Here is a 25,188-nt window from a genome sequence, read left to right on the forward strand (position 1 = left end):
GGCAATAATATAACATTTATTTTATTAGTACACCTGGTAATATTATTAGGATATGTTGAACATTAGAGCACCAGAGGTGTAAAAAGTATTTCCATTCACAGACTCTTCACATGTGTGTACTTGGTAACTTGACGTCCAACTTCTTCTCCTTCTCTGCTATGAAGTCTCTCAATCCTTTCATGTCTTGGAGGTGTTTTGGAGGAGAGTGTTATTTTCTGGCCAGGACAGAATCATTTGGTGCCGCCGGGTGTTTACACAGGATTCCAACATGACAGTTGTCTCTGGAGGGTTTGTCTGGTAGTTGTCACAGATGGAATTCTTCAAAAATAGGCTACCTCAGGCATTGGTAAAGTTGTGTTGAGAAAATCATTGCCAATGCCATTTTCAAAATGTCCTGCAGACAACTATACATCTGTTATTTTATGCTTGTAACATAGTAGGTATGTTACAAGCATAGTAGGTAAATGTCTAGTTGCTAGACATTATACAGGTTTATTCGCCCCTTATAGTGCTCAGTCGGTAGAGCATTTGCCTATGGACAACAAGGTTCTGGGTTTGATCCCAAGTCAAGTCGGCATATGAGTAGCACTTTGCATAACTACAGTATGACATGTGTACTGGGAGCTGGTGGTAGGTGTGGCACTCCACCTCAGCAATTCATCTCCCAGAGGTCTAGCACAATGAAAAGGGGATCAACGTTCTAGGTCGATATACTGTAGACTGTAGACAATAAGCCATTCTGACCTACATACTGTACGTATTGCCCCACTAATCATGGGAGAACCTCATAAGATTTGGTACATTTGTTAAATGTGTACGAGAGGGTTATAATTATGGTCATCTCTGGGCTCATAAATCTCTTTCAAAATCCTGTCAGTAATACATTGAAAGATCTGTCTCACTGTCTATATATCAATCTCCAAGTATCTCTCTCTCTCTCTTGCGCTCTCTTTATGTATTTACCTCCCACTCTCTGAACAGGACTATCCTGGGTGGCCACAATGATACCAGCATTGATGTCTCTGACCCGATCAGTGATCGTTTCTACAAAGAAGTCTGGATGACCACGGCTGCACGCAACGCCACCATCTATGAGAAGGTGGGGCTAAAATGTCCAGTTAAACATCTGGGAAGTCTGAAGTTTAAACTTGTTAAGCATGTGCAGCACAAAATCAATCAAAACAAAAATGCTAAATACTTCCTGCTGCTTCCAACTGGGATCATGCTTCACTGGTCTCAAACCCTGTTGCTAATAAGGTAATATTTAGCCACAATCTTTAAAAAGAGATGCGTGTCTGCATGTTCCACCTCAGGTGTTCCGGTGTCTCCCATCCTCCCTGGTGAGGAACATGTCTGAACTGGAGCAGTACCAGGCCACTCCGGGCCTGGCCCAGTCCGACCCGGCCCACGCCCAGGAAGAGCTGCGAAGGACCAGGGGCTTCCTGGTCCAGTTCCCTCTGGACTTCCTGTCTGAACAGAACCTCATGCCCTCCGTTGGAACCAAGGAGGCCATGGTCCCAACCGAACTCTGGACCTAAGGAACAAAACAAAGAACCGTAACCTGTTTCTCTTATTGTTATGGCTCAGTGCCACAGTAAGTAATGCCATTTGATTGTGGAATATGGGGACTGTGTTTTCTAAAAGGATCTGAGACTGAAGCCCCGGCTTAGAAAAATGTTTTGGTGGCGTTTAGCTACCAGGGATTGATGACTCTCCATTTTGCTGCTACTGGGACTAAATACACACAGTAGTTTCAGGTCATTAAGGAGGCGCCTCAGCTGTGGGATGTTATTCAAATCATCTGGGACAAGACAAACAAAGTCAATGATCTGAAGACGAAGAACATGATCATTACTGCACGGCGACTGCACTCAAACTGTGGATGTGAAGGAACGTGAGGACTTAAAGGTGAACTGTGAACTGCATATGAACTTGGGGTTTTGGGAATCAAACTAAGCTGAATTTTAGCCAAATAATTTGGACTGCAGAGATTGTATAAGATGGAGTAAGGCCTTAGCATGGAGCTAGCTGCATTGCGGTCATCGAGACCTTTGACCATATAGTCTGGACCACAAGACATGTGTGAGCCTGCATCTTGTCAAGCTGGTTTGAGGAGGAAATTACTTATCTGAATGTCAACATGAGCAGCAGCAAAAAGCAGAATACAGTTGGAGCTTTGCCAAAAACTGCATCTCAAACAGAGAATAGAAATAGAAATCTGGCTATGAAGAATCAATGACTTATATCCAGTTGTATCCAACCAACTAAATGACCAAACTACTTATAAATTTTAGAGCAAACACAGAAGTCAAGACATACAGTATCAAGGACACTTCGACAGGACAGATAGACTGTTGATGGACACACTGAGACTAAAACCTGTGATCTGTCAGTTACAGGACGGTCTCTTTAGTCCAGTGGTTCCCAAACCTTTTAGCTCACAACCCAAAAGATACATAAGATGTTTGCCCTGGACCCAAAATAAAACAGAAAACAGCAGATCTACAAGCTCACAACGCGTCGCTTCGCCACCCCGCGATGTGAGTATGTAGATCGGATATTTTCACTCCTTCTGAAACATTTGTTTTCTAATTTATGGAATTTTAGATTTTTTTTAATTATATTTATTTATTAAATTACTTCGAAAAAACACAGATTTTTGTTTTTATTCATGAAAATCTTTTTGGGGAAAATGTTTTGAAATAATAATAATAAAAAAAGAAAATGTAGGAAACCAAAAATTAAGGGACCCACAAAAATGTGTCCGCGGCCCACAAATGGGTCCTGACCCAGTGTTTGGGAAACGGTGCTCTAGTCTTAACCCCCCCCCTGGGTGGATGTCAATATGATGCCCATCTATCTGTCTGCAGACAACAAAACCACTCAAGCTTGGCACCAAAATATACTGCAGAATGAAGACTCATAAACGTTTAGTTGTTTGTGAAAAGACGTCACAAAATGTGTACAGTGCTCGATGCCTGCACGCGTGTAATGCATGCTTGTGCTCCAGCGTTGTGGTTCTTGTACTGTACGTAAGCCTGTGGAGCGGTGGTGCTGAAGGTTTTGACCCTGTTGTTTATGTGTTATTTTATCAATCAAAACTAGCTGTTTCACATATGAGTATGTGGGTATTTTTTTGTGGAACAAATCGGTTGTCCTTACTTGATTAACTGTACTTCTGTGCTTGTAGATCTGCTATTTTCACTACTTTTGTGCGATACTTTTGTATGATGAAGTAGGGCTTTAATTTACGAGAAAAAAAAACATACACATTTTAAACTTGGAGATGCAAGGTTTCTACCCCACACTGACGATCTACCAATCACATCTCTGAACACGCAACCAGGGAAGCAAGCTGGTGTGCAGGTATTTTTATTGGCCGTAGGTAAGACTTATAGCCTGCTTCATGAAGCATTTTAAGATGATCAACATTTTATACTGCTGAATTCAAGCTGAACCAAATGGAACAAAAAGAAAATCTAAGACAAAAGAAAATGTCCATTGATGTTTAGTGTAAGGAAGAGAGAATATGAAGTATGACCAGCAATGCAAGGCCACATGTCAAATCTACAATGGTAACTTATTTACATTTCATCATACGACTGGATTGCTTCACGGAAATTAAGTTTTTCAGTGAGCAAATGATCGTAGGCCTATGGCTAAATAGAAATTAGCCTTTATGTGGTCATTCTAGTATGTATGGCATTCTAGGCTGATCAGACAATCTGCCTGCTGTAGAAATTGATTTTCTCCTCTTTCTCCAGCAGAGGGTGCTAGCTTCCTAAAAAAACAAATCTACAGGTAATGAGCTTTTGGATGAGCTATTTGCAGAGTGCAACACTGCCTTGCCATAATATTATAAATGGAGCTTTAGTTGTTGTAAATCCAGGGTTTTCAACCCCAGACCCTACTCTAGATGTACTGTAGTTCATCACATACACCTGCTTTCTGTCCCAGGGCTAAATGAATCCCTGATACTATGGCCAGAGTTGAAAACCTGCTGGTAGATATTTGCTGCTGCACCTCTTCATGTTGTTCCTTTAGCACTGTGGCTTTTTACTCAGTGCAGAAAGAATGATCATTAACAACTCTTTTTAATTTATGTCATTGTTGTAAAAATGTATCTGCAAAATGTATCTGAAAACAAGAGAGAAAAAAGAAACTTGAATTACAACAAGGCTGTTTGAAAGGTATGTTTTTGGGGAGGAGCTGTTGTGCCAATCTGTTTAAATGTGAAAATTCAGCACTCCATTGTTTTTGAACAGTATGACTTTTACATGACAGGCAGCAGACGACAGACACAGTTCAGCCTTAGACCATAATCATTGTTGAGTTGACCTGATTATCTTCCAGGGCAGCGCTGTTCCTTTATATCATTGAGATGTATTAAGGATTTCATATCTGATACATGTTTATGGTAGCCGAAATTGTAAAAGGTACCAGGTCTGGTCTGCATTGCTTACCAATGATTTTTCTTTCTTTTCTTTGTAAAAAAATCACACTCGTGTGAACTGAGCGGTGGAGGGTGTGTGTGTGTGTGTGTGTGTGTGTGTGTGTGTGTGTGTGTGTGTGTGTGTGTGTGTGTGTGTGTGTGTGTGTGTGTGTGTGTGTGTGTGTGTGTGTGTGTGTGTGTGTGTGTGTGTGTGTGTGTGTGTGTGTGTGTGTGTGTGTGTGTGTGTGTGTGTGTGTGTGTGTGTGTGTGTGTGTGTGTGTGTGTGTGTGTGTGTGAGTGTGCCTGGCCTCAGTGGCCTGAACAACAGCGCCCCTCCCTTAACATGTGTGGTCAAAAAAGGTACTTCAGGCTACAGACAGACAGACAGACAGACAGACAGACACACACGGATACACACACGGCCACGCTATGGAGACGGTGTGACCACCGCTCAAAAAAAAGAAGAAAAAAGGGGTTGCAACAACTGCAACCATTTCTTGCAACAGAATCCTCAAACTGTACCGATGCAACGGGTCAACTCAGACCGGCTGCAACTGTTGTTACACACCATACAGCCTACACATGGACTGAGTGGGTTTCCCAAAGAAAAGCAAAAAGTTAGTTTTTTCCAGTAAAAATATGTTTTATTTTACTACTATTAATATTGAATATAAGAGGTATTCAGCCAATATAATTTAGTTCCACCAATAATATAGCATAAAATAAAACCTACGAAAATAATAATAATGCTAGTTGATGTCACCATTCGGTAGAAAACAGGAAATGTAGTTTTCAAAAGAAGAAAAGACCCTCATTCTCCCTTTCTTACTTCATGTCATGGCGTAGAACCAGGCAGCATGTTGTCTTTTTACTCTGAAAAAATAAACCCCCACAATGTTCTGTATTCTGAGCCTGCGGAGTAGGCAGACCTGTTGCACATCAATTTAATTTCAGATATCCTTCGATATTTTTGTTTCTTTTATACCTATTGTAACTTGTACTGTACATTCGTTCTCCACTGTGTCCCACTGTACGACGTCTCTTATTTCAATTTTTCATGTATTCTCAGTTATTTAAGCCTACAAAGGTCTGATTGTGTTCTGGAACTCTGCTTCCATTACTCCAGTACTTCCCCACATTACCAATCCTTTCTGGTTAGAGGTTTCTTTACTCCTTGTGATCTGTGTATAACATCACTCTCTGTTTATGCCTTACCCTTTTGTACAGTGTGCTTTCTTCTTTTGTAAACTGTTCTTCTAATCACCATTGTAATCCATAATATAAATGGTTAATAAATTAAATAATGTTTAGATCTTATGGTTTCTTTTCTGCAAAGATTACAGATGGCAGCGGTTGGTCATGGGGCACTAGTTCTATGTGGGCTTTATTACAGCTCTCTGGTGTGTATAGTGTGGCACTTAATGACGTGGACACATTTGGAGGCTCCCAGTATGTATTAATGTCATAGACATAGATCATTGGTTCTAAAAAATTGACTATGACATTTTCTTTCAGACTTGCAGACTAATTTAGCCACTTGGGCTTGTTATTTTCTACACATTGTATACAACATTTGGGTCCCAATTAAAACCCCCCTGCTAAGAACCACTGCAGTGACTACAGTTTCTTAAACTGAGGTTCGGATCCAAAAAAGGTCACTGACATACTGCTAACAGACTAGTACTTTTATTTATTTATTTATTTTGTAACCTTTATTTACCCAGGGGAGGTCCCCCTATGGGGAGGTTGGCTGAGCACGGGTGCTCGTTTTTCAGCAACACTCTGCTTCACAATCACACCACACAAACCTGGGAACTGCCCAGTACAACCACAGTCTTATACTTTTGGCCACTGAGCAGCTCCACTGGAGCAGTGTGGGGGTTTCATGCCTTGCTCAAGGGCAATTCAATTGTGTTGGGGGAGTGGTAAGTGGTGGCCATTCACTTCCGAACCCAGATTCTTCCTGCCGGTCAGGAGGATCGAACCGAAACCTTTCGCTTCTCTATTTTTGGGCAACCTTACGCTATAACCTTACACAATAATCTAGGTACAACAGGCTTTCTCATTCAGTTGGTCAGCCGATCTACAAGCACACAATGCCTCGCGGTGCGAGGCGTTGTGTGCTTGTAGATCTGCTGTTTTCACTACTGTTGTGCGACAGGCTTGTATGATGAAGCAGGGCTTTTCTTTGCGAAGAAACGTACACAATTGAAACTTGGAGATACAAGGTTTCTGCCCGACAGTGACGGTGTTTACACCCCTGTATTATGTTGGTGTGCCGTGCCCATGGATTCTTGGGGCATGAAAAGTGTGCCCATGCAGAAAAAAGGTTGAGAAACAGTGTGTGGGCACGATCTGGATTTTCCCGTGAACTCATACAGGTGAACAAACCTGTCTGCGCTCTTTCCAGTGAAATACTATTATCTTCTCTCTCATATGACACACCACAGAAAAGTATTCAATGTTATGTAACTGAGAATAATCTTGGGTTCACAAACAGATAAATTAAAGCTATATAGGGTATTGGTATTGTGTGTTTGTTCATGAAACAGGATTCTCCCCATCTCTCCTACTCTTTAATAAGTTGAAAATGCATTGTAACCTTTTCTATCCTGATTGGATAACATTGGTATCCTGACCTGAAAATGCATTTTCTGTTTAAAGGACCTACACCATGAATTTTCACTTTTTCTATTTTAAAACCTTTTTTTGGGGTCCCACTGGCACCTTCTATCCTCACAAAGTCCTATTTCTGACCGTTGTGTCTTTCTCTGGTTTTGGGCAGACAGAGATGAAAAGCTTTCCACGGGTTCTCAGAACAGTGCTGTTCTGAGAGTTGACGAGAGTGACGTCACTCTCGTTTCCCGTTTTTTTTTTCAGTCAAAAAAAAAAAAAAATTCAAAAAAATTTAACTTTAAAAAAAAAAAAAAATGCAATGCAGAGTAAAAAAAAAATATTTTTCAATTTTTTTTTTTTTCAAAACTTCAAAAAACTTTTTTTTTCAAAAAACTTTTTCTTTTTCAAAAAAAAATTTCTTTTTCAAAAGACTTCTTTTTTTTCTGGAAAAACCCCACTAGATGCGCCCCTGAGCAAACAGAGGCCGTTTTGGTATTGCAGCTGGAGAGCCTCATTATAGTAGAGCTAGAACAAACAAAAAGAATGGTCAGAGTGTTTGTTGAGGGTTAAAACCTGTCTAAGACTCAATTTTGAGCATATATTTATACAAAAAATATAGTTTTAAAAGCATGGTGTAGGCCCTTTAAAGAGCTGGAGAAATTCTCTAGTCTATAGTAATGTACTATCCCAATATAAAGATATTTAATATTTATTTTAACCAAAGAAATTTCCCTACCTTTAACAATGATGATTTGAGTTTGTTTATTTTGAAAGTCACTCACAGATCATACGTATTGGTTGAAAAGCAGATGATTAGTTTAAAGTAGTTCATTAATTGTTAATTCATATTTGATAATAGGATGTTTGTTTAAAGTGCTACCCTTATTTTCAAGGTGGTCCTATCACAAACAACAGATAGTGTCAATCCACAAGAGGCAGTCTGCTATAATAAATACAACAGATTATTAGACCTTAACCAATTTTCCTTATCTGTTCTCTTTTCTAATTCCACAATTAATATTGAATATTCTTTTCTTATTTCATTTTATTCTTTTAAAAGTATTTATATTTTTAATACAGCTACTGTAATTCTGAGTAGTAGCAGTAGTGTGTTGGGAATGCTCGTGGCTGCACACGAGGTGCATTATAAGATACAGGCAAGAATATGTTAGGGGGTTAGGGAAAGACTTCCTTATCATTTGAATTGGTTATTTTTCAGTTTAGCTGTGTAAGTCTACTTGTATTTCACCCATGGCCAAATAATATCATGTAAGAAAGAAACAGATATAGGCCTATAGTAGCACAGTCACAGTCTTCTCCCTTATACTGTAGGCAGATAGGAACTTCTTTTCGGTATCATTAAAGAACCTAAGATTTCCTCCAAATTTTCGCTCTATTACCCCCGCGACCCAATTCCGAATGAAGATGTTGAAGATGGATGAGTAAATATTTCCTGGCTCCTTGCCTATCTCCTCGTGGAAGTAAATAGCTTAATAAGTTGTTTAATATTGTCCTGGTTAGATATAACTACATTTTAGGCGTTTTCTCATATATTGATACTGTAAGCAGTGTAAGGCCTGTGTCGGGCAGTATTTGGGAGATGAAATGTGCAATTTCTGTAAGTATTTGAAATGAAGTTGATTGATTAGTTGATTGAATAATGTATTAGTCAGAAATGTAAACAGCACACTTGTTTCCATTGTGGTCCTATGTATTCAATTAATCAAAATAGCATAACAAATATACACAAAACACTATAAGGAGGACAAAGAAAAACAGCTGCAGTGAATGACACCTCCTATCGATGGGGATTTACATTTATCTCCTTTTGTGGTTGCCTGATGTTTTTCAGGCCAATTTAGAAAGAAAACATGCTTTAATTTAATGGATCATGTCAGTGCATTCCAGATTTTGGTCTGATGGCAGAGTAATAGAATGAGAATTTTCCCATACAAAAAGAGAAAAAGGAAGCGCTGCAGGGATCAGTAGGCTCTCAGAGACAGGTGCTCTTTGGTGATACAGGTAGGAATATATGAACAAACATGTTTCAATGAAGTACTGCTAAAGGTGTAGACAGCAGACTTACAGAGAAGGAATTTCCAAGGCACACATATATAATTTATTTGAGCAAGGCAACAAGTTGACCGACACGTTTCGACCTACTAGGTCTTCATCAGGGTCCCCTGAATTTTCTCATGTTTGTTCTAAATTTAGGTAGTACAAGATCATGATCACTCACTGTTGTGGCTGTGGGTGTCACTGTACCTTTGGGCACTATACCCTTGACTATCTTAAAAACAATCCCATTTTTATTTAATTAACCCTGTCTTCTACCCTGAGCCATCCCAAACAAGCAAAGTGTGTTTTTTATTAGTTTAAGGCTGGAGAAGTAGTTGTATCAGTTTGGTTTGGGTGGTCTGAAGCTTAGTTTTTAGTAACATTGAGAGGTGCAAGCAGGCAAAATGACATTGAATGAGGGCTCCAGCTTTAGAGTCTTGAGAGCATTTTGTTCTCCTGCCCACAAATCGTGTTATTTGATTGACTTTCTTAATCACTTATGATACATTTTTGTCAGATTTTAAGAATAACCCAAATAGGTAACATCTTCTTTGCTTGAGATAACTATATTGTCAACTCTGACCTTGAAAAAGGTCAATGTATGGTCTAACAAGATACTTTTGAGAGAAGTATTTTTAAATATTTTTAAATTCGGAAATCTGTATTTTCCTAGCACATTGTAAATGTGTATACATGTTACTTGCCCACCAAGAGTTTGCACACCTGAGCAAAGGCAGGGGGTACGATCTAATTTAGCAGCACACATTTTATTGTTATTATCAGAATTCGCTTTCACCAGTTGACAGATCAAAATGTAATCTTAAACATATAGGCCTATAACATTTGTGTATTGTCTCTATTAACCTACATGACTCCATCATCCAAATAGGCTATCTGTTTGTTACACAAGATCAGATAGATAGATTCACCTGGTATTCTGGCAACTAATAAATGCCAGATCTAATTGGCATTTATTAGATGCCAATTAGATCTGGCATTTATTAGATGCTCTCTCTGTCCTGGGGGACAGGTTACCACTGAAAGAGTTCCACTGAAAGGGGCGTTCCAAGGGGGGGAAAGTGGCGGGTGCAACCTCACCCAGCCCCACCAATTACGGTGTATAATTTAGCAGCACACATTTAATTGTCATTATTAGCATTCACTTTCATTAGTTGACAGATGAAATGTTAATCTTAAAGCTGGTGCAATCAGTGTTACCTCTCCAAAGCCAGTACAAATTCATGATGAAGCACCTTGACCCCAACAACTATTTTTGATATTCAACATTCAATTTAGAAATGTATTACAGATATAGCTGTCTGGAGGGGGGGAATAAAGGTTGTATTTTAGTGCAGAGTATTTTGTGTACATTGAAAATACAAAAATACATGTATTTTAATTGAATACATTATTGGCACTGTTATTCTATAGTTCATTTTGACACATTTGTTGTGGGGGTATTTGTATTTTGCAACAACTGCAGTTTGTAACAGTTCCCATTTGGGGCATGGCCAGAATGCAGGTGCCTGTTTAGAGCTGCTTGCAGCATTCTGGAGAATGTGTTCCTCTACCCAACCCTAACCCAGGTGGTTGACTAATTACAAGGAAGTTGTAGGAATAACAGAGATAATCTCCCTCATGCCTCCATCATCCTAGCCTGGCTCCAGCCAATAGACCCGCCCACTCTCTGAGTGAACTGCCCCAGCGTAGAGTCTGAAATCAGGCTACCATCATCCAACTATCTGCCACACAAGACAGATCAACTTAAAGATAGCTAGAGTCTTTGTTGATTCACTTAGGACTTGTGCCCTTTCTTGTTATTGCAAGAATAGGTACTGTAGATTTACCTGGTATTCTGGCATCTGATAAAATCTTTCAGTTTACCTCTCCGTGTCCAAGACAGGGTTTGGTCAGGCAGGCAGGCAGACTGACAGACCAGGGATTCCATACATATGCTCCTCTTGGCTGGACTCACACATATGCGTGAAACATCTTCTCCGTATCGTCTGAGAATGGCCACTGGGAGCGCCGTACTAATGCATTGTCAATGGAAGGTTGTTTGGTGTGTTGTCGTTGCTGTGTCTCTTGGCCAAAAGACAGGCTGTGGTTGAGCTAGAGACACGGCAACGACAAAAAACCTTAGGCAGGTGAGGTGAGTCAGTAGGATATAACAGCACATCAGCAGTGACAGCACATGTGTGTGGGAAAGGAATCAATTGATTGGGTCCCAACAACAAAATGTTATGCATTTTGATATGTTTGCCCAATCTCTGGCCATATTTATTAACACAGCCACAGGCCTACAATATGAATTTAATATATCCTCCTTGTACTTTGTTTCACTGTAGATCTGGACCTGTCTGTCAAGGCAAATGTTCAACTGACTGTGTCTTCTAAGCACAACAACATTTCAGACTCCTAGCAGGTGGTTGAATTACAAGGAACTTGTAGGAATAACAGAGATAATTTTCCACAGAAAATTAGGTAGGGTTTCTGTGGAAAATTATCTGGAATGTTGTTGTGCTTAGAAGACACAGTCAGTTGAACATTTGCCTTGACAGACAGGTCCAGAATCTACAGTGAAACAAAGTTTTTTTTTTTTTTTTTTTTTTTTACAAAATATTACAATACATACAAAGAACAGGACAAAAAGCAGTCACATTACAATAAAATTAAGAAATACAAAGAAAAATATAATAAAATAAATAAATAAGCTCGAGGTACGGTAACATATTCATCGCAGATTCTTATGGTTTTTACAGCTTTAGTGTTAGTAGGGAGAACGGGGTAAGATGAACCGCTTGGTAAGATGAACCACCCCCTTTATCTTTAAAACTATACACGTGAGTTGACATTTGACCTTAAAATAAGAACACAAACATCATTTCCACCTGGCTGTGGAGTTGACAGACACATGGGCTAAGTGGAAAGCATATTTCTACCCCAAAAAGTGTTTTTTGCTGGTCAAGGTTAGGGTTAGGTTTTTTTTTACTTTTGTGGTATAATGATTTTTATGTTAAAGCAAATGTACCCAGTTCTAGAATTATATATCATGCATGTTGGTGATATCCCAATGTATAAAACTATGTGAATCATTTAGCTAAATATGAGCCTTAAGCCTTAAGCTAGACAGGTTTTGTCAAATCACCATTCATATTTTTTATTAGGTCTTTTCTACTCAAATTATGCTGAATGATCTTTCATTTTGATGAATACACTAATTTAAGAGAAGTTTTTAATATTATATTAATAATTGCAAATATTAAAAGGTTCTGAATAACAAACTTTATTTAATTGGTTTTAATAGTTTTTCTTACAGTTTAAATAGCTGTAAGAAAGGAAATAAGACTATTTGCAAAAGGGAAATGTGTTATTAAAATATTTCTGATAAGTAAATACATTATTTTGTTCAAGTTTAAACTGTTAAAGCTTAGAATATCACGTGGGTCAACTTACCCCTTTACATGGATCAACTTACCCCGCACCTGGGGCAAGTTGAACCACATGACCACTTTTTTTAAATAAGTGATATCTTTATGATCCTTGGTCATAGACACTTAATCATAAAGTCAAATGTTAGCAGACATCCTGAAATATGTCTAGATGTTTTGAATGTACTGCCATCTCACTTTTTCTTGCTTCCAGGGCAACATAAGCAAAAAGTGGTTCATCTTACCCCTTTCTCCCCAATGTTTTAAAGTATCTAATATGACAATAGTAGGGCTTTAAAAACAACAATATTTGGACGTTGGTTGGCAAATTTGGTACAATGAATATGATATTTAGCTAAAATTAAGAGAAGGTTAATAACATACATTTTGTCTACATTTATTTTATCATCGTTTGAAAGACCAAATAATATATGTCGAATACTCAATTTAAGCGAGGAGTCAATTTTGGAATTACAAGGAGGAAATATTCTGGCATGATGTCATCCGATAAAATCAAAAACGTTTGTAGATTTTGATAATTATTCCAAACCATATATTAACAACTTCAGCCCTAATACATTTCATGTAATTTTTAGAGGTTTGTATACATTTGAAATCTTGAAATGGGACATTCTGCATAATGAGTCATTTTACTTTTGGTAGACCTACTTTGAGTAGTAGGTCTATATTTTGAATCCAATACTTAAGTACTTTTACTCAAGTACATTTTTAATTCTGGACTTTTACTACAACAGAGAGAGTATTTCTGCATTGCAGTATTGATACTTTTACTTGAGTAAAATATGTTTTCGTACTTTTTCCACCACTGTCCACTGAACATAATGCCTAATTGCCTGTTGCAGTGACAGTGAGTGTATTGTCTTCAATAACCTACATGGATGGCAACATCATCCAAATAGGCTATCAATCAGTTTATTATGTAGTTAGTTATGCAAGATCAGATATAGATTTACCAAACAAACTCTTTCAGCAGTATAATATTGTAACTCTCCCTGTCCCCGCCCCACTACGCCGGCTCGTCCTTCAATAGGCGGGGTTTGCTGAGGCAGTCCGCTCCCCCGCCCCTCTCTCTCTATATGTGCGCTGGCTGTCAGAACGGAGCGGCGACCCCTCAGCACACTAGGACAAACGGTAGCTGCAATCACACACTGGAGCTTCAACCTTCCCCGATAAATCTTTTAACCTGCAAACATGGAGCCCGGGGTGACGATGATGGCGTTGTGCTCGGCGCTGTTTCGCATCATCCCCGCGTTTGCGCTCTAGCTGCACGCTCCAGTGGCGTCCGCTGACTTAGAAAAGGACTATTGTATTTCAGTGTGCGGGAGAGAGAGAGAGAGAGGAGAGAACAGATCCAGAGAGAGCAGGGGACAGAGACCGAGCACAGGGAGACCACACAGTCGTGACAGCGGAAGGAAGGAAGGCCGTTTTCGGTGTTCGATTTTGTGCGGATAATCGGGGACTGAGCGTGGCTTCCCAACGCCGAACATGGCGAGCGACTCTCCGGCGCGGAGTCTGGATGAAATCGACCTGTCCGCTTTGAGGGTAAGATGATGATGATGTCGATAACATTTCTTTATTTCTCTTACATCTTTTTATTACAAAGGAGCCGAGCTGCTGTCTGTGTCTGCTTTTCGTGCGTGTGTGGAGCGTGTGCGTGTTTCTCCTTTGCACCTGCAGCAGCGCTCCATGAATAGCAACCAAGCAGGAGAGAGGAGGAGAGAGGTGGATATTTGGGAAACGGGCTGTCAGGCCGCTACATGTCAAAATATACATGGATGAAATTATATATAGACCTGATCCCAGTGTAACATGACAGCTGGCTCCCCATCCAACGCCTCCGTATTCATTCTGACTCACTAAATTGAAGTGTTACGGACCCGATTTATACTTTAGTTGCGCGACCGGGGTGTCTGTCTCGCACCCGAAAATAGCCGATCTACAAGCTCACAATGCCTCGCTCTGTGAGGCGGTTTGAGCTTGTAGATCTATCCATTTTCGGTGCGAGACCAGCGCTGCGCAACTAAGTGTAAATCAGGCTTATATGTGTGTGAGAGCGAGTCAGTTGAGCTTCTAGCTGGGGATGCTGACCTCAATAGAGTGGTTTGTTTGTTTTCCCCTCTGCTTTGCCTATTCTAGTCCCATCAGCCCTGATTCAGGCAGGCAGCAGTGGAATTTAACCCGTTTCTCTGCTGATGATGCTCCTATAGGCCTGTGTGTGTGTGTGTGTGTGTGTGTGTGTGTGTGTGTGTGTGTGTGTGTGTGTGTGTGTGTGTGTGTGTTGCTCTACATTTAGTATTCTCTCACAACAGTGGTCACTGGTGGTCAGTATTAAGAGGGGGAATCATTCCACCTCAGTGTATGTGTGTGTGTGTGTGTGTGTGTGTGTGTTGTTTCACACAAACCTACAGTACCTTACCTGTAGTCAATGAAGCCTATATACTCTTGTCTCCAACAAGGCTGAAGGCTTACTTGCTGCACTAGCCAGTTCTTTTGTTCACTTTCTGCGCACTGCACAACACGCAAACTCACACACACACACACACACACACACACACACACACACACACACACACACACACACACACACACACACTCTTCCATATTATACAAACAGCTTGCTATGCTGTATTTCTGCGTGGATAGCCATGTGTTCACAACACTGGCTCATGGATGCGGTATTGTGTGTTATCATGTATGTGTGTGTGTGTGTTGAAGGTGTGTGGGTGTCTGTCAACTGTGGTAAAGGATGGATTCGTGAGTGTGTGTGTGCGCTGTGTGTGGGGGGGTCTTTTCAGGTAAAGACCTGTTTGCTGCTCTGAGCACACACACACACACACACACACACACAGACACACACACTATGAAGCAATATCAAGGCACGATTCCCGCTTCTCTCACACACACACACACACACACACACACACACACACACACACACACACACACACACACACACACACAGACCCTGCAATTGTTGTTAGTCTGCTTGTCTGTCTGATTCTCTGTATGATAGTCTGTCTTTCTGTTGGTCCGTCTTACGTACGATTCTAATCTATGCGTCTGTTCTCACGGTGTCTTATCTGTCTGATAAATGACCATGTTCTTGTGTCCGTTTGACCGTCTGTCTGTTGGTCCGCTAGTTTACATGCCTGCCTGAGTATGAAACTCACAGTGACTGACGCACAGATGTGTCAAACATCACCTGTAGATTCTGCATGTTTTTGTGTCTTCATGTTGGTGTGGAGGAAGGTTGACAGTTGACACAAAGAGAGAGGTAGAAGGTCGAGGAAGAGGAGCGTGATTACAGTGGGGGCCTGGGCAGACGTGTGTGTGTGTGCGCTGTTCCTTCAGAGTCGTGATGTGACTGATGTCAGCTGCTTGAATCCCACTGTGATTCACACAAGCCACGAGGAGACACACACACAGTCACACACCTGCATGCACACTTGCACAGGCATATACACACCATTGTATACATGTATGCATTTTGTATCCCTTTTGAGAGCATTGTCACGATTCTAATGAAAGCTCATGCACATATATGTATCTTTTGAGTCTCTGAATTTGTGTGTGTGTTGTGTGTGTTAGGGCTTGGCTATATGATGAACATGTTATAGAGGTTTTAATAAGTGGCTAATCTCAGACACATCGATAAATGAATTATCCTACATGAGCCAGATTAAGTGTGAATTTGGTGTGTGCTCATGTCTTGTTAAAGAGGAGTACCACTCATTTTCAACTTTGAACTATGTCATTAATAGGCCTATACCTAAGAGTTGTTGTGGAAATATGAAAAAAGTCCCCTTATCGTCCTGTCCTGCATTGAACTGAAGGATTGATTGTGGGGTCATGTGATCAGTGACATCATGAAGGTGTACTCTGCAAGCCAAAGAGTACCCAACATTCATGATGTCATACATGACCCCACAATCAATCCTCCTGTTCTAGGCAACACAGAAGGGTGAGGGGACTTTTTTCATACTTCCACACAACTCGAAGGTATATTGACATAGTTCAATGTTGAAAATGAGTGGCATTCCCCTCTTGTCGCGTCTTCCTGTTTTGTGTCCCATCTCCTCATCTTTACTTTGTATCACTGTAGATCTGGACCTGTCTGTCAAGGCAAATGTTCCACAGAGGTCTGTCTGTCTGACTGTGCCTTTTAAGCACAACAACATTCCAGACTCCCAGGAGGTTGTTGACTGTAATTACAAGGAAGTATTTGTAGGAAAATAAAACAGATCGTTTTCCAAAGAAGCCCTGTCAAGCTAAGGGCACTGTTGTTTGTTATCATTATGACATCAGAGCACAGCCAGACTAAATCACACATATGCGATACTGTGGTATTGTCTATTGTCTTATTATTGTCTGTGTGCATTGTCTCACTTCCTCTCTCATTATTGTTCAGTCTGTCCAGTGTCTACTGCTCGTCTTCTCTTCTAGTACTTCCCCCCCCTACCTCTCTCTGTCTTATTACTGATGATGAGTCATTGAAGAAGAGATGTCATATACTGTACAAGTATAAATATTAAGGGACATCTGGGTGCTGCTGAGGGGGTAAAGTTCCTGCCCACCACTGTGGAGATTAGGGTGACCAGGCGCCCTGGTTTGGCTGGGATTGTCCCGATTTCAAGCTGTGCGTCTGAGTCCCAACAAACATCTCTAAAACACCAATGTGTAACAGGTTTACGCATTCACTACCAAATTGTAAGGGTTTTTGCCACAATTAAAACAAGAGCTATCGCCTTAAAGTCTCCATTTTTATGGAGAGACAGATATTTTCTGAGGTGGTACTTGGTGTAAAAACAACAGCTCTACAGTGTCTCCAGCTTGGCAGGGCACACATAATCACATTAATTTGGAGTCGAGTTTGCGGGATGGACGACAGTTGGAGAGGCCACTGTTGCTGCCCTATAGCGACTCCTAGCAGGTTGGCCAGGGCGCTTGTTCGGCAGGGAGCGGAACTGGGAGGGAGAGCCTGTTCCTCTGCATGCGTTTATGTCCTCCTGGTGAAAGTCTTTGCTGTGAGGTGAAAAGAAGTGGCTGCTGGCGACTTATGTGTATCAAAGGAGGCATGTGGTTCTCTACAGCGTTCCCAGATCCAACAGCAGGGTTTGGCAGTGACAGGGACATGTACATGGGGGGGGAAATGGCAACGACGAAATTGCAGAAAAAATTAAAAAAAAGAAGTAGCCTATGCATAATTATCATGCATGAGTACACACATGCACAGTCAGACGGGCATACAGTCAACCACTGGACTGGCTAGACAGGAAGTAGGTCAGCTGGCTCAGACGTGATTGGGGGAGGGAGGGAGGGGGGGTGATGGTGGGGGAGGGTCAGAGGCGAGGCGTTTGGTTTTCGGCTGATCTCAGGCCCAGTGACCAGCATGACCATGCTGTCTGTACACCACAGACACGCGCACACACACCGCACACACGTATGCTCGCCATGACACACCATGACGCAGAGAGGCAGAAGTGAGTGGGAACTAAAGTAAACTGGAGAGAGAGAGAGAGAAGTGGTTTGTAAAGTTGTCTGTCTTTGCAGTTTCCTCTCTCTCTCCTTCATTTGTCTGTCTGTCTCTCTCACACACACACACACACACACACACACACACACACACACACACACACACACACACACACACACACACGCAGTACATCTCCTTTGTGTGACATTGGCTTTTTGTCACACATCAACCTGCAGCAGCACCTGTGTGCTGCTGTCTCATTGTAGCGGAGCAGATGAGACGCAGAGAAATGTCACTGCTGCTCACACAGCCCTGCAGAGACCAGACAGCTCACAGAGCCAGGTCAGGATGCTGTGGGTTTTAAACACACAGACAGACTCACACACACACACACACACACACACACACACACACACACACACACACACACACACACACACACACACACACACACACACACACACACACACACACACACACACACACACACACACACACACACACACACAGGTCATAGGCATCAACAGCATGGCTTCATCTCGTCAGCTGACGAGAGCAACAGATGGCAAACCAGCAGGAAGAATAGCGCCACACACACACACACACACACACACACACACACACACACACACACACACACACACACACACACACACACACACACACACACACACACACTTGCTGGCAATAAACAAATGTGCTGTGCAGGGACTCAGGTGTGAGATGAAAGTGGGAGTAGGTGAGGACTGAGGATGAAGGGAATCTGACAGAGAGAGAGAGAGGGAGAGAGAGAGACATTTCGGTAAATGAGAGAGAGAGAGAGCGAAAGCAGGGGAGTGGTGGGGGGTTGAAAGGTGGCGATGTGACCAGCGACTAAATCAGCCCGGAGGCGAAGCGCCCCTCCATACCTCCATCCCGCCCCCAGCCGTCTCCATCACCCTTTGCCCAGTTAAGGCCACATTCCTCTGCCCCTGGCTGTGGAAGCCATAGTAACAGGGCCATAGCAGTGGCTGGAGCTCACACAGGGGGCTTATTCATGAGCGGGTCCATATACTGTATGGCTGGGCTGTCGCTGAGAAGAAATGCCTCCCTCCCTCCCTCTCTCCCTCTCTCCCTCCGCCTGCATGCATGCTTCTAGTTGACCTATTTATTCCCCCCCAAGTCAGTGATAAAGCATCCACCCCAGAGCCTGTTCATTCTCTGCGGTTAACTAGAGCTGAGACACTGGGTGTGTGTATATACTGTATGTGCTGTCGACACGTTATGTGTACCAAATGTTAAATTCTTTGTTTTAATCCGCGGTAATGGGATTAGAAGAACACCTGAATGTGTGTATATTATGTACTGTGTGTCTGTACGACAGACAGACAGACAGACAGACAGACAGACAGACAGACAATATCTATCTAGATGTCTATCTACACTACAGTATCACACAAACGATGGACTAGTAGTATACACACACACACACACACACACACACACACACACACACACACACACACACACACACACACACACACACACACACACACACACACACACAGAGACTTAAACCGCTTGATCCTTAGAGTTGGTTGGAATCAGGATCATGTAAACAAAGTCCAAAGTAGGAGATGAATCTCGGCGTCCTGCGTGAGTCACACAGCAGAGGCCAGGACGAGAAGAATGGACAGACAGGAGGATGGTGGTGGTAGATGGATGGAGAGATTAAAAGGATGGAGGGGAGAAAGGGCCCCCGGGCAGAATTGAGATCGAGGAGCGAAAAAATGAATAATGAGGGGGACGGAAGGACGGACAGAGGGATGACAGGAAACGATTTGAGATGACAAGCTGGCGAAGATGGATGGACACAGGGTGGGAAGGAGAGACGGAGCGAGAGAGAGAGACTCATGGAGTGGATGGGTTCATTAGCATGGTACAATACACTGCATGGACGTTGCACACACGTCGTATTATGGTAACACTCCTGAGTGTTAATTTAACTCAGGAAAACACTCAAAGCTTTTTTCCCCCCCCTTTTCAGTAAGCTTTTGGTCATAGACCTTCTGATGCCTGAAGAAGGTCTATGACCAAAAGCTTGCTCTAAAAAATGATTTTTGCACAGCTTTGAGCGTGTGGAGAATGCCCTTTTATTGTTCATTTGATTTCCTTTTGGCTCCAGCACCTCACCCAAGTCTGGCAGATGATCGGAGGTTTATTCACTATCGACTCAGAGACTCAATGTACAAATGTAACCAAAATGAACCCTTACACAGGTTCATTTGGTTACATCTGTGCACTCTATTGAGTTACAGATGGATACATTAATGCAGAGGGTCTTTACTGTGTACAGTCGTAACACGGTAACACCGTAAATCCTCAATTAAGCATCGACTCCTGTTAATAGACTGTGCTTGTGTGTGAGAGAGAGTGATGTACTGTGGGATGTAGTCTCCTTGTAAAAGGCGAGTGGTGCTAAGCGTGTGTTCTGTTAGTGGGTTTCAGAGGAGGGAGGGATGGGGGAGAGCGGGGCCCAGCCAGCATGACTCCCATCATCCGCTTAAGGTTCTTTAATTCAATCCAGCTCACTTTCTCCTTAATTCACTTTCTCGCCACACTAACTGGGTTCACCTGGCCGCCAGTTCCACGCTCGGAGACTAGAGATGGGACGATATGAAAAATCCATATCACGATTATTATGGCCAAAATAATTGCGATTTATGATATTATCAAAATATGCCACCTTTGTTAACCACTGGAACCGCAGCATCCACATTCTGGGGCAGAAGGACTGTCAAAAACAGCATATCTGTTGTGAGCTTGTAGATCGGTTATTTTGGGCGAAGAGATTTTGTAAAGAGTGGGGGGGAAAAAGACTGTATCAAGTACGTTCTTTTCAGGTCCGTTTTAACAATTCTAGAGAGCTTAAGTGGTACTGGTTATGCAGCTCGGCAAAGTTGAATTAATCCCTGTGTATGATGGAGGACAATTTGACGATTAAATCACTTGCTGATACAATTATTATGAGCGTTCTTTATCACGATAAACGATAATAGCTATTATCTTCCCATACCTAACACGCACACTGTCAGCCGGGAAGTAGGTAGCATGTGCTTGTAGATAAAATGTATTTAAAGAAATGCGGGTGATATCGGCCCTCTCTCAAATAGTAGTTTTCAGTTGTAGTGGTTCTGGGAATTGACTGTAGAGTCGTCTTTAGGTGTTGGTAGAGTGGTGGTGATGGTGGTGGTGGTGGGGGGTGACATTGGAAGGTGACAGCGTAATGACCCCAATTACGCACCTGTTTCAGGTGTGTACGTGTCGTTCAGCCTGTCAAGAACGGGAAAGTATAATGAGTTCCTTGCTGTGTGGTTCCTTTAGAACAGATGACAATTATCGCGTCGGGAGATGACAGCAGATTAAGCTGTCGATCATAAGACAAGTATGCTGCGTTTATTCAACTTCCTGCTGGCTCCCTGTTATATGTTGTCCTCGCAATCCATCGAATACAAGGCTGACTACAAGGGCATGCTCACAAACTGACACACATAAATTCAGTGGTGTAAAGTAACCAAGTACATTTACTTAAGTACTGTACTTAACACCTTCTAAGCCACGGGGAGCCCCTTAATGTTAAAACCGTACTATATCGCACATCCCCCCAGGGACTCTCAGCCACGCCGTACATTCCCGGACTTTGTCTTTAAAACCGGAATAAAAGCTTTTGATCCGAAAATCGGCGATCGTCTAACCTTCCCTAGTCACCACTCGTGCATTGATAGCTCATGCAGACCGTGCATGAAGCAGAGGTGACGTCAGCGCCTCTCCTTCTCCAAGGCTACTCCCAGCCCATCCGTTTGCTGTCTGCACACTCGAGCTCCTACAGCAGCCATGCTTGGGGCTATGCTAGCGAAACTTTTCAGTTCTGTTCTTCAGTCACACATGGACTATTTGCGGGGACATTTACGTGAAAGGATCGCGCACGCGAAACGCACGGGGACATCGAAGATCGGCCAAAACCCCCATTCTATCCCAACGGAAATCGAGAAAATCATGGTGAGTTACTGGCCTGGGGAAAAAGAAAAAAGAAAAAACAGCGGCGCTGTTCAAGATGGAGGGGCTGCGGGCAGTGCGGGGTCATGTTTATAAACATAATATTATGTCTCAGATCACAATACAATAATAGAAATGTCACGGCTAATCTACCAACCACCATTCTATTTCGGACGGCAAGGTGTTAAGTACAGTTTTGAGGTATTTATATTTTACTTGAGTATTTCCAATTTCCTATACTTTTACTTCTACTCCACTACATCTTGGATCCAAATATTGTACTTTTACTCTACTACATTTATTTGAAAACCTTAGTTACTAGTTAGTAGTTACTTTGCAGATATAAATTATAATATTATAAAACATACATAGACCACTTTAGCCCTATTTTTTTGACGTAGGCTATTTGAAAATAGACGATCTAAAAGCTCACAGCGTGTTGCATCGTAGATCTGCTATTTCTTTTTGTACTTTTACTTTTGGTACTTTAAGTATATTTTGATCTCAATGCTTTTGTACTTTTACTCAAGTTCATTTTGAATTATAGACTTTTACTTGTAACAGAGTATTTCTATATTGCAGTATTGATCATTTTACTTAACTAAAATATATGAGTACTTTTTCCACCACTGCATGAATTCATCACACTCTTTATCTCCCGTCTGTCTGTCTGTCTGTCTGTCTGTCTGTCTGTCTGTCTGTCTGTCTGTCTGTCTGTCTGTCTGTCTGTCTGTCTGTCTGTCTTGCTAATGCAAACCTCACATGATGCAGCCATCAAGTGTTGCATCTGTTGGCATGGGTTTGTGTTTTTGGGTGCAAAGCACACCCACATACTGTCTGTCTGTACTGTACTGTATGTGTCATCCATCTTCCAAGGAGGCTTCTGTACTAGAAACCAGTTTTACGATCATATATAAGTATGCCATTGTCATGTGAGCGAGCTTCCCGTAAAGTAATAATAATGTAAAAACATAATTGTCTTCTGTGGAAGAGATCTATACTATAGATAAGAGAGAGAGAGAAAGAGAGAGGAGTGGCAGGGGCGGGGAGCACATGTGCACTGGAAATATATACTGTACGTGTGTGTGTGTGTGTGTGTGTGTGTGTGTGTGTGTGTGTGTGTGTGTGTGTGTGTGTGTGTGTGTGTGTGTGTGTGTGTGTGTGTGTGTGTGTGTGTGTGTGTGTGTGTGTGTGTGTGTGTGTGTGTGTGTGTGTGTGTGTGTGTGTGTGTGTGTGTGTGTGTGTGAGAGATCCCCTACCAATGGCTGCCAGATGGATCATAATGGTCCCAATCCACCCCAAACACACACATACAACACATCATGACTCATTGGCCACCCGTGAGGTCATAATGGCACTCACGTGACAATGAAAAATGTACAGCAGGAACACTAGATGAAAGAGGGATGGGGGGTAGGTTAGGTTCCAATCATAGGGAACTTTAAATCTCTGACACACACACACACACACACACACACACACACACACACACACACACACACACACACATGCATACCACACTACTACTCTCTGACACAAACACAGTACACTATCCCTCTATCTTCCCCACATACACACACACACGCATACGTGCACACACACACAAAGCCTGATGGGGCTAAGAGCCCATTCTGCGACTGGCCTATAAAATATGAATGATAACGTGGTATATTTTTATCAGACAGCCTAAGGACATATATGAAGTGGAGCAGCACAAACGCTCCATTTCCATTTTCCGTAGTGCTCTTCCTGCGTGCATGGAGGAAGTGTCTACATGCTCTTCTTCCTGCACAGGGTATGGATCCTTTAGGTTCCTTTACTTTCCCTCTTTTATTGGTCCGTTTCCTTAATTATTGCCATTAACGATTCCTATATAGTTTTCAAAATCTTACAATAAATGCGAGAAGTCTCTGCGTGTATGTGTGTGTGTGTGTGTATGTATGTATGTATGTATGTATGTATGTAATCCGTGTATCTCGAGAACCGTTCGTCCCACCGGCTTCAAATTCGGCATGTGCGTTCCCCGCCGCGGCGCGGAGTGCATTGCCCGGCCTCGACCCGACCCGATACGCGGTTTTCCGTACCGGCGCGAAAGGTTCGGAATCTCCATGCGCGGAGCTGATGTCCGGAACCGGCACTGTCTGCAGAGATCTCCATATATGGGCATAAAATGGACGCAGACAGACAGATTTACAGGGACCTTCTGGGGGTCTTTAGCCTAACTCTGAGAGTCTATAAATGGAACCAAATGGACCCTTCCGTGTCCATTAAGGTTCCATTTATAACTCTGAGTTATGGTGGTCCTTGAAATTAAAACATTTGATAACCTCTGTGTGATAAAAAAAAAAAACAATTCCGGATACGATTCCAAATGTGATGAAACCGATTCTGGTTCCTCCAATGTTGGATCATCTGGTTCTGGATTCCATTCCGAACCGTATTCCTGCATGGCCCTCCTCCATCCATGCGTGGTGGAAGTGTCCACATGATCTCACTGAGGAAGTCTCTGCATGCTCTGCCTGCATGCAGTGCATGGCCTTGCATGCGTGGAGGAAGGAAGTGTCTAGTTGTGTTCACCACTGGTTCCCAAACACTGGGCTGGGAATCATGGACACATTTTATTGGTCCCTACATTTTTGTTTCCTACATTTAGTTTTTTTTGGAGCGGTGAAAGCGCTCCCAATAGACAGGTATGTCCGTGGGTATGTCTGTGGGTGGGTGGGTGGGTGGCTGGCTGGCCGTGTCCGTAGCCTGGCAATACCTTGAGTGGCCACACACAACACACTAGTTAAAGGAGGGGCGCTGTTTTGTGCAGGCCAGGCACACTCAACACACACACACACACACACACACACACACACACACACACACACACACACACACACACACACACACAGGGTATAGCTGCTCAGATTCACCGCTCCACTTCGAACCGAGGTTTGATTTTTTAATTATTATTCAAAATATTTTCAAAAAACTACCAAAAAAAGCATTTTTTTCATGAATTAAAAATTCATGAAAAAACTAACTAACTAACTAACTAACTAACTAACTAACTAACTAACTAACTAACTAACTAACTAACTAACTAACTAACTAACTAACTAACTAACTAACTAACT

The 25,188-nt window shown here is 42.1% G+C and overlaps 2 protein-coding genes across 3 annotated transcripts in view; both read left to right on the forward strand.

Annotated features, from left to right (window-relative positions):
* The window catches only part of pld1a (phospholipase D1a), a 57,590-nt gene extending 51,848 nt beyond the window's left edge, over positions 1 to 5,742 (forward strand). For both annotated transcript variants that reach the window (XM_080751241.1, XM_080751242.1), the window contains exons 25-26: positions 982 to 1,099; positions 1,314 to 5,742. In XM_080751241.1, coding sequence (XP_080607367.1) covers positions 982 to 1,099; positions 1,314 to 1,538 — 343 coding nt within the window. In that variant the 3' untranslated portion in view covers positions 1,539 to 5,742. The remainder of the gene's footprint in view (positions 1 to 981; positions 1,100 to 1,313) is intronic.
* Positions 5,743 to 14,017: 8,275 nt separating this feature from the next.
* The window catches only part of LOC308305703 (traf2 and NCK-interacting protein kinase-like), a 133,825-nt gene continuing 122,654 nt past the window's right edge, over positions 14,018 to 25,188 (forward strand). Inside the window, exon 1 of the mRNA XM_080750539.1 lies at positions 14,018 to 14,100. Within this exon, the coding sequence (XP_080606665.1) occupies positions 14,044 to 14,100 (57 nt within the window). The 5' untranslated portion in view covers positions 14,018 to 14,043. The remainder of the gene's footprint in view (positions 14,101 to 25,188) is intronic.

This window comes from Nannobrachium achirus (assembly GCF_963921795.1).
Source record: "Nannobrachium achirus genome assembly, chromosome: 20".
Classification (NCBI taxonomy): domain Eukaryota; kingdom Metazoa; phylum Chordata; class Actinopteri; order Myctophiformes; family Myctophidae; genus Nannobrachium; species Nannobrachium achirus.